The sequence below is a fragment of the Salvia splendens genome, chromosome 16 (genome assembly GCF_004379255.2).
Source record: "Salvia splendens isolate huo1 chromosome 16, SspV2, whole genome shotgun sequence".
Lineage (NCBI taxonomy): Eukaryota > Viridiplantae > Streptophyta > Magnoliopsida > Lamiales > Lamiaceae > Salvia > Salvia splendens.
This window is the reverse complement of record NC_056047.1, coordinates 15,460,787-15,471,512: the sequence shown is the minus strand read 5'-3', so window position 1 is coordinate 15,471,512 and position 10,726 is coordinate 15,460,787. Positions and strand designations below refer to the sequence as shown.

The 10,726-nt window shown below is 38.6% G+C and overlaps 1 protein-coding gene across 1 annotated transcript; it reads left to right on the top strand.

Moving 5' to 3' along the window:
- The first annotated feature begins 7,040 nt into the window (after positions 1–7,040).
- Positions 7,041–9,318, top strand: LOC121769895 (1-aminocyclopropane-1-carboxylate synthase-like). The gene is made up of 4 exons (XM_042166672.1): positions 7,041–7,350; positions 7,441–7,572; positions 7,664–7,824; positions 8,052–9,318. Exons 1-4 carry the CDS (start codon positions 7,180–7,182, stop codon positions 9,040–9,042), a joined length of 1,455 nt encoding a protein of 484 aa, XP_042022606.1. The 5' UTR covers positions 7,041–7,179; the 3' UTR covers positions 9,043–9,318.
- The last annotated feature ends 1,408 nt before the right edge of the window (positions 9,319–10,726 follow it).

Sequence of the window (10,726 nt, the reverse complement as noted above, 5' to 3'; positions counted from 1 at the left end):
AAATAGGCCCTCTGTCAAATGCATTTGGCCTCTAAGTAAGCCAAAGTGATGTTTTTGGAATAGGGTAGTCTGATTTTTTTGGTGTGTTGGTCAACCCCTATTAATTTTGGGTTAGGGTCTGCTATTTTTGTTTTTTTGGTGTATAGACATAGTAGGGGTGTTGAAACGGGTAGCGGGTAACGGGTATTCCCGAACCCGACCCAATACCCGCCGGGTATCGGGTACCCATTACCCGACGGAATCGGGAAACGGGGCGGGGTCGGGTATAATAATTTAGGGTTTTACGGGTATCGGGATACCCGATACCCGATCGGGTAATCCCGATAGTCCCGAAAATACCCGATATATATTGATATTTTATAATTTTTTATTTTTTATTTTTTATTTTAATACTTGCTCTTCATGATGTAATTTTTTTAAGATTTTAATATTTAAAAATCATCGCCTATGTTATTAGTAATATATTATAAAATGTATTTTTTAAGTTTATAACTTGTAACTAGGGTTAGGGTTAAGAATCTTAAGAGTTAAGATCACAAATCTTTTTTCCCGTCTTTTCTCTTACTCTTCAACTCCTTGTCTCCTTCCACCAGCCTCCTCCCTCCTTCCACCTGCATCTGCCTCCTTCCACCTGCATCTGCCGCTGCTGATTCCGTCCATTCAGGTAACTATGATTTTTTTTTCTTCGTATTTTCCAATTTCCATTTTAAAAGTTGGAGATAGAAATAGAATGTCAACGATAGAAACTTTTACGGAATTTGCTTAACTTTGTCTATTGCCTAAAAGGAATAACTTCTCTAAACAGAATACATAACTGTTAATTGACCATATTCTGTGGATGGTGCTATCTCTCTAAGTTGTTGCAATAGAAAATCAAAGTTTGATGAGTCCTCATTAACTATTTATTATTCTTAGTTTAATGAGTGTTAGATTTACTACTGCAAAGGAATGGGATGCTGAGTATCATGATAAGGTTATCTAGAAAATACTCATAGAACGTATCATACAAACCACACTTTCTCAGCATGTTTTCACCTCATTATATAACTCCAAGGTTTAAATTTATGTAGAGAGTAACGAGTAGTAATATGAATTTGTCATATTTGCAGTATATAATATAAGTTTTACCACACTGTATACATATACTGTACAAATATAGTATATGTTTAATGCACAGTATATTAGTACACAAACTATATTATACAAAACAACACACATGACACATATAGGATCTATTATATTTTATGCTACACACATATCTATATCTATAAACATACACAATTACACATGATATGGCATACCTCATATTCATATATTTACACAATGCATACAGTAACATCTCATATTGAAAATTTTATGTTTTTGTAGGATGGGATCAAGGAAGCGTCAAAATAACAATATTGTTACCGTTACCGATGATGATCAACAGTCTGAGGATCATGAAATACTAAAAAGGATATTGAAGATGAAGAAGAAGCAAGGACAAAAGCTCCAAGTCCAAATAAAAAAAAAAGAAAAAGAGCCAAGGGGGCTTCCAAGCGGAAAACCACATCGGTGCATTGGAAAGACTACGACAAAGTGATGGTTAAAGAAGGTAATCCCCCTGTTCAGAGAATGAAAGCACAGTGCAAGCGTTGTGGTAAGTTGATTGCTGCAGACTCACGGGGGTGCGGGACCAACGGCTTGAAGAACCACACAATTTCTTGTTTAAAGAAAAATGCTGAAGTTGGTGATGGTCAAACAATTTTGGCATACTTTGTGGGTGGTGGCAGTAGAGAATTGACAACTTGGAAGTTTGATCAGAAGAAGATCAGACTAGGACTTTGCAAGATGATCCTTCTCGACTAGCTTCCTTTTTTATTTGTTGAGCGTGAAGGTTTTCAATATTTCATGTGGCTGGTTTATCCACAGTTTCAGATACCTTCGAGACAAACAATACGTTCGGACTGTGTACAATTGTTTCTTGAGGAGAAACAAAGTTTGGTCAAATTCTTTCAGAGAAGAGGCATGGGAAGAGTCTCAATCACAACCGACTGCTGGACTTCGTTGAACAACAACAGCTTCATTTGTGTCACGGCACACTATATCGGGAAAGACTGGATATTGCACAAGAAGATAATCAACTTTTCCAAGATCGACAGCCACAAGGGTGATGACATTGGCGCTGCTATAGTGAAATCATTGACGGATTGGGGTTTGAATCATTTATTCTCTTGCACTTTGGATAATGCATCACAAAATGATACCGCAATTGATGCCGTACAGACGCACATGGAGCAGAATAACATAAATATATTGGGTGGCAAGTACTTCCACGTGCGTTGTGCAGCGCATGTCTTGAATTTAATTGTAAAAGACGGTTTGAAAGAAATTGGCATTTCCATTAGGCGAGTTAGGGAGACGGTGAGGTGGCTTAAGAGTTCACCACAGAGATGGGGGTTGTGGGAAAAAATCTTGGATTATCTAGGAGACAAGATTGATTCCAAGAAGAAATTGTGTATGGATGTTCCAACGCGATGGAACTCTACTTATTTGATGTTAGAGTCGGCTATATCGTATGCTGAGGCATTCACTACATTTGGAATCACGAATTCTTCTTTCGGGAAAGATTTGCGTGAAAGAATGTATGATGATAAACCTATAGGGCCGCCTGAGGAAGGCGATTGGGTAAATGTGAAGAAGATGATTTCCTACCTTAAGAAGTTCCACTCATTTACTCAGATTCTCTCTGTTACTAAAAAGCCAACATCGCATTTGTTTTTTTACAGAGATGTGTGGTATATTTGACCTTATCCGTCGATTGGAGATGAGCAGTGAATATGATGTTAGTTCCATGGCTTCAAGGATGAGGTTAAAGATTGGTAAGTATTGGCTGGAAGGAACCGAATTGAATGTGAAGATGAACAAGATTTTATACATGGCTGCTGTTCTAGATCCGAGACAGAAGATGAAGCATGTTGAAACGTGCTTGAAATTGTTGTATGGAAATGCTCGAGGACTTGAAATGGTGAAAGAGGTGAGAGACTCCATTAGGGAGTTGTTTGTGTTTTATAGTGTGAGGTATGCACCTCGTCCTCCTAGTCGATCATCATTTGATGCGAATAAAGAGAACTCCTCATGTGAATAAGATACTTACAACATGTTTGCTATGAGTGATGATGACGAGGATTCAAGTAATCAGACTGAGCTTGATATTTATCTAACAGACAGGAGACACAAAGTCCCGAGGGAAGAAATGGCAAGTTTTGATTTGCTGAAGTGGTGGTCTGAGCATACACACTATCACGTTTTGAGCGAGATGGCAAGGGATATTCTAGCAATTCCCGGTTCGAGTGTTGCTTCAGAGTCTGCTTTTAGCATGGGTGGTCGTGTTCTCTCTCCGTATAGAAGTTCATTGTCTTGCAAGATGGTGGAGGCTTTGATTTGTGCCGGAGATTGGTTGAAGACTTGTGATTTGGACAAGAAAGATGAAGAAGACGTTGATGAAGAAGAACAAGAAAAGGAATACCGTGATGGTAAGTATAATTCTTATTTATACACAATTTACATTTCCTTTTCATATTATAAGAATTAGAATTCTTATTTGTTTCTGTTTATTTGTTTAGTTTTAGTCAGGATTGACGAGATGGCTCCAATGAGGCAACGAGCAATGTCCATGGTGCAAGAGTGACGCACGCGCCAGATGAAGAATGATTGGTGAAACCGTGTGAAACTTTATTACTTTAGATTTTTGAATGGTAATTTGGAGTTTGGATTTTTTGGCATTGTAATTGAAAAACTCTTTAGATTTTGACTGACTGCAAAGACTACTAGGATTCAATTTTTTAAACATTGTGATAGCATTTAAAACTTAAAATTCACGTGCTAGAATATTTTGCATCTTTTTTCATGTAAAGAGTAATTATATGCTTTATGATGCGTAGTTTATTCGTGCTTTTGCGGAGGCCTCGATGAACACTGCTTAACAGAAGCTTTGGCCACTTTATCTTAGCACTATGTCTCGGCTTGCAAAAAATTACGACGGGTGGTATTTGTATAGTTCATATGATTATTTAAAGCAGATATTTCAAAGATTACATGGCTTGATCTCAATTCTCAATAAAATTAAATAATAATAAAAAGTTTCAAGTGAGAATATTACATTCATCAAGTAGTATTTTTAAAAAATCATCTAAAAATATACAAATCATATTAAAAAAAAGAAGATTTCAAAAAACAAAAAATGTTTCGGGTCGGGTACCCGCGGTGTCGGGTGCGGGATACCCGACTCAGGTATCGGGTAATACCCGACTAACTGCGGGACGGGTATCAGGACTAACTTTTCGGGCAAAATCGGGTGCGAGTACCCGACTCGTCGGGTGCAGGTACCCGCGGGTACCCGTTTCGACACCCCTAAGACATAGTGCAAACCTAATGTTATGCATATACTCAGGATGATGATATAAGACCCTTAGAAAAATTTCATCGTAGGGTATGGACACAAGCCTCCAAACCATTTAAGGGGTGGCTTTTTACTTAACCATATTCAGCACATACAAACCCCATCATCACAGAAACTACAAACATCATATTCCACCAAGTATAGCCACAATTCACCATCATATTAGCAACTCAGAATAATTTCATCATATTGCAACAAGTAAAGCCTCCAAACCTATTCAAGGGGTGGCTTTTTACTCAAAAGAACCAGCACATGCAAACCTATCATCACAGAAACTACAAACAACATATTCCACCAAGTATAGCCACAATTCACCATCATAGAAGCAACTCGGAATAATCTTATCATAGTTCAGCAAGTAAAGCCTCTAAACCTAATCAATGGGTGGTTTATCACTCAAAATAACCAGCGCATACATCATCATAAAAGCACCAGGGACTAATTTCCGAAATTCCATCACATATCAGTAGATTCAAACTCCTAACCCAAATTGGGGGTTGCTTAAACAAAATACAATAACCACAGAACAGCCCAATGCACAAATTCCACCAACCAACAGAAAATTCCATACACATAATCAGTCAAACAAACCTAATTTCAGCATATAGGGCAAGATTAAACCTCCTAACCTAAAATGGGGATGGCTAAAGCAACAACACAAAATAACCCTATGAAAACCCCCAAAATCAGACCAAACGAGAATCTCCAAACCCTAGATAGGGGGTGATTCTTACACAACTTACAACATTAGAGGAGGTCTTTCATGCCAGGCATGAGAATCAAGAGGATCTCCTTGAACCTCTCCTCTTCCTCAACAGGACGCCTTCGCCTCTTCACCCGCGGTGTTTCAGGTACCATAGTGGAGTCATCAACATCGTAACCCGGCGTATCAGGGACGATAAGCTCTGAATCGAGCCAAGCATCCGGCGTATCAGGGACGTATAGCTCCGAATCGAGCTTACATTCCAGATCTGGGGTTTCAACGGACATAGATGGCTTAGAATCAGTCGAATCGAGCTTCGATTCCACCATCGGAGTTTCATCAACTACAGTGGACATCGAATCGAACGAATCGAACCCATTGATGGGGGATAGGGTTTCAGAGGGTACATACTCCATTTAGGCTAGAGTGAAGAAGAGGAGGAGGCAGCGATGGTGAGGAGGAGAGGAGGCGGCTAGACCTAGGGTTTTGGATAGAGCAAATTAGGGTGAGAGACCGAGCGAGAGAGAGAGAGAGAGAGAGAGAGAAAATGAGGTTGAAATTGAGTGAGAGTGAGATTGAAAGAGAGCGAGAGAAAAAATTAGATTTTGGGTGGGGGTGTTTTTAATGGTATATAGTGTAATTTATTGAGAAGGGTGGGGGTAATTAAATTGTCCAAATATGGTAAGTAGAACCGGGACTCCTATTGTTGGACGGACAAAAATGAAAAAATGGGACTTCTATTGTTGGACGGAGAGAGTATTTTTTAAAATTGTAACAGACACTATAACTGCAAATCACAGACTAATTTACGCGCATGTAACAGACACTATAACCACAATCACACGCGTTGCACGGTTGCACCTATTTTAGCTAAACACAATCAACATGTTTGATTTTATTGGCTTGCAACAGCTGAATCTGGACTATTACAAATTAAAGCCTAAGACTGTATACCTATACATCTTCCATAAATTGCAATTATTTTGGTGGAAATTAATTTAACAAACCCCACTAGATTTAATGGTTGGGACCAGAGATACATGACATGGTACTTACCTTTCGTGCCGCGTATACACTCCTAGTGAAACCCGTGTGTCTCAATCATTGTTAGTATGAATTTATTCACAAAACTTAGTCATAAAATCAATTACTATGATACTATAAAATTAACAAAAAGTTATGAGCTAGGTGAACTGTGTAGGATTTACATTACAAATGCAATTTAATTGGCTCAACATGACAACATGGATTACGTAAATTCACTAAGATTTCAACTTCCATCACTTTCTCAATAGTAGTATTTCAGTCTTTAAATATCAAGGTTTAAGATTTCAACCTCTCTCACTTTCACTCCGGTAGGAAAAAGTTTCATGGTAATTCCATGAAAAATAATACTAGTAGTACTATATATTATAGTATCATCATAAATAAAGTTATTGATTTTAAACGTTTTTTTAGTATACATAATTGGTAGTGATAATAGCTATGACTCATCTAGGAATTTTAAAGTTTCAAAACTTTGCCAAAATAGTCTAACAATTACCTAATTTTCGGGATGATGGCTTTTGACATTTTTAGCTCTCTCTTGAAGGTATGAAGAGGGTCAAATTAATTCATATCCAATATTCCCTTTAAGAATTGTGTGATAAAATGTGTGTTAAAGCAAATTTAACTTCAAAAAAGCCGCCTATTGGCTGTTACACATTCAAAATAATTTTTATAATAAAAAAGTAAAAGAGAAATTCAATTTGAATAAAGAATTCTTCATTATTTAAATTTCTTTTCTTAATTTGGAGGTGGGTAGGAAGGTTCAATCATGTCAAATGGTCCCCTCTTAGTACCTTCTCATGCTACAATATTCTAAACTCTATAAATATGAGCTCATATTTTTCACTTCATCATCAACACTACTCTCATAATTCAACATCTTCTCTAACTACACCTTCATTCTTTCAATTCTTTCATTCCTTAATTTTTTGTGATTAATTCTTTCTATCTTTTCTTCCACAAAAATCAAACAATTTCAACCTCAAAAATGGAGTTCAAGTCAAGAAACCAAGGCCAGCTTCTCTCTAAGATCGCAACCAACGACGGACATGGCGAAAACTCGCCTTACTTCGATGGATGGAAGGCGTATGACAGCGATCCTTACCACCCCACTGAAAACCCTCATGGTGTTATCCAAATGGGACTAGCAGAAAATCAGGTAAAAATCATTTATATATATATATACTACTTCAATAAAATAATTATTAACAAAATCTTAGGACTGATCTTTTTTTTTCAATTTCTGCAGCTTTGCTTTGATCTAATCCAAGAATGGATCAAAAACAACCCCAAAGCCTCCATTTGCACAGCAGAAGGAGCAGCTGATTTCAAAGATATTGCTATCTATCAAGATTATCACGGCTTGCCGCAGTTCAGAAATGTATATATATAAACTACACTTTTATTATTCCAAATTTGACACTTCCAAAAATCGAATTCTTACACCTTTTTTTAAAATTTATTAATGACAGGCTGTAGCAAGATTCATGGAGAAAGTGAGAGGCAACAGAGTCCGGTTCGACCCGGATCGCATCGTCATGAGCGGCGGCGCCACCGGAGCCCAAGAAACACTAGCCTTCTGCTTGGCCGATCGCGGCGAGGCATTATTAGTCCCAACTCCATATTATCCAGGGTCAGTATTCATTAATCATTCCCCTATATTTATCATTTGAATTGCTAAATAATGCACCAACTTTCTCCTAATAATTCCACACGAAACGGGCCCCACAGCAGTCTCTTCCTATTTTTTAAATCAAATCTATCTAATCATGCATTTCCTAGAACCATACACGCCCTTATTATTCAAAATTGACAAAGTCCAGCATATCCTAACCGGGGTTAAACTCAAAAATCTCGCAGAAACGACAGAGATCTGACGTGGCGCACGGGCGTAAAACTAGTTCCGGTCGTGTGTGAGAGCGGCGACGCCTTCCAGATCACACGCGCCGCCCTCGAAGCCGCGTACAAGCAAGCTCAGGACTCCAACATAAGAGTGAAAGGCCTTCTCCTCAACAACCCTTCCAATCCACTCGGCACCGTCATCGACAAACAAACCTTACAACAATCCCTCGAATTCACCGCCGACAAGAACATCCACCTGATCTGCGACGAGATCTACTCCGCCACCGTCTCCGGCCAGCCCGGATTCACCAGCATCGCTGAAATAGTCCAGGAGAATCCCCACTGCAACCTCGACCTCATCCACATCGTCTACAGCCTCTCCAAAGACCTCGGCTTCCCCGGCTTCCGCGTCGGCATTGTGTATTCATACAACGACGCCGTGGTCAGCTGCGCGAGGAAGATGTCGAGCTTCGGGCTCGTCTCCACGCAGACGCAGCAGCTGATTGCGGCGATGCTGTCAGACGAGGAATTTATGGATAAATTCCTCGCTGAGAGCGCGCGGAGGCTCGGGAAGCGGCGCGCGGACATGTGCGAGGGATTGGGGCAGGTGGGGATTTGGAATTTGGAGGGGAATGCGGGGCTGTTTTGCTGGATGGATCTGCGGCGGCTGCTGAAGGCGGCGACGTATGAGGCGGAGCTGGAGCTGTGGCGGCTGATTGTGGAAGAAGTGAAGCTGAATGTTTCGCCCGGGGCGGCGTTCCATTGCTCGGAACCGGGGTGGTTTCGAGTGTGCTTTGCGAATATGGATGATGAGACGATGGAGGTGGCGATGGAGAGGATAAGGATGTTTGTGGTGAGGAAGAGGGAGGAGGAGGTGGCGAGGAAGCAGAGGAGGAGGAGGAGGATGGAGTTGGAGGTCAGCTTGTCGTTCCGGCTGCGGCGGGAGGAGCTTGTCATGATGTCGCCGCATTCGCCGATGGCGTCGCCGCTTGTTCGAGCCAGGACTTGATTGAACTGGAGCTGTGATTAATTGTGGAGGTGTTTTAGTGTTATGATAGTAATTAATTGGCCTGACTATCTCTCTAAATACATGGATTTTAAGTTGTATTGATTTTTTCATACTTTCATCAATTGTGTTCAAATTAATGTTGAGAGGGATGAATGTAATGTTTATATAATTTGAATAGTCATGATAGTGTATAAGTGTTGGTTTCCAACAATGGAACCATGTAAAAAAACAAAACAAATGAATTCGAGTGGAAATTTGTCTATTTTGACGCAACTACCTCTATTTTGCAACTAATTTAGGAATTTTGCCTTGTTTACGGCTCTATTGTGCTTTAATATCATTTACAACACTTAAAGATGAAAGTGAGTTTTGCAATTAACAACTCCAAAATATTGAAATAAACTTGAAGGGAAGTGATTAAATATGAATTTGGGTATGAGACAGCAATGCGCACAAGAGAGCAGCTCATTGAATTTGATGGTGTGAAAATATATAAAAAAAAAAAAGTCAAGGAATTTAATTAGTGTAGAGAGTGGAAATGTTCTGAAAATATTTTTCATGTCGTATTCCATTGGTTTTGAATTTTATCATACTTAAGTCATAGTTTGACTTTCACAAGAGGCCATTTTATCCTTCTTAGCTGCCTTTTGATAAGATTTCATGTGGCCTAATGTTGACTGGACTTTAAGATAGTGCATTAATTTGACGAGCTTAGTTAGAAGAATATGATATCGATCGAAAAATTCATAGGTAAATATCCAAAATTCATCAATAAATTGTAAGACTGATAGCGACCGAACTCAATAAATTATATTATCGATTTAAAAAATCTGAGAAATTGCAAAATCAAATCACAACTTCGATAGGAAAAACGGGCAAAGTAGATGAAGTTGATCTGCCAAACTTCCTTATACAAAAACAGTAATAAATGAGTGTGTAGAAATTAGAGGGATGCCTCACGACATATCACTTAGCTAAAGTGTTTTTGAACAATAATGTATCAATATATGTAAAACAAACTTGGTCTACAATAAAGCATAAAATTTATATGAAAACAGTTTGCATCCTACATTAAAAGATTCAATAATGAAAGGCTTTCCATATAGTGGCTCCATCTAAATTTGCGAACAATTAATGGTGTTGAGAATCAACTTTTATAGAGGCGAAATTAATACAATTGAATGTGAGAGCTAGGAATATTTTTTTTTTTACTTTACTAAGGCATAAAATTGTAAATTCATAAAATAACATAAGAAATACTATTAAACCAACTTCGCTTTGAGGTGGTTGAACTTGACTTCAACCACATCAAACTTGGACTCGGTTAGACCGGGCTGGATCCGGATGCCGAACAGATTGAAAAGAGACTTTGGATTAGGTTGGATCAGATTTCACTATCAATATTAATTTTTGTGATGGGCGTGTGGTAGTGGATGAGAGGTTGGAGTGAAAAAGAGAGAAAATTAAAGTTAGAGAAGGAAGATGAAATGAAGAGCATTAGTGATATGGACAATTCCTTACTACTTATTTAATTTAAAATTCAAAAGCGACGTCGTTCTTGTATATAAATGTTTTAATATATAAAATCAATCATCAACTAATCAAAATAAATAGTATGTGTCATTGGTCGTGCATATATAATTGCGAAAGCGAATGAATTCGGTTAATTGGGCCATGGGCCTCA

Coding starts and splice junctions, on each gene's coding strand:
- LOC121769895 (XM_042166672.1), top strand. CDS start 7,180: ATGGAGTTCAAGTCAAGAAACCAAGGCCAGCTTCTCTCTAAGATCGCA. Junction 7,351..7,440: donor TGGGACTAGCAGAAAATCAG/GTAAAAATCATT, acceptor CAATTTCTGCAG/CTTTGCTTTGATCTAATCCA. Junction 7,573..7,663: donor GCTTGCCGCAGTTCAGAAAT/GTATATATATAA, acceptor TATTAATGACAG/GCTGTAGCAAGATTCATGGA.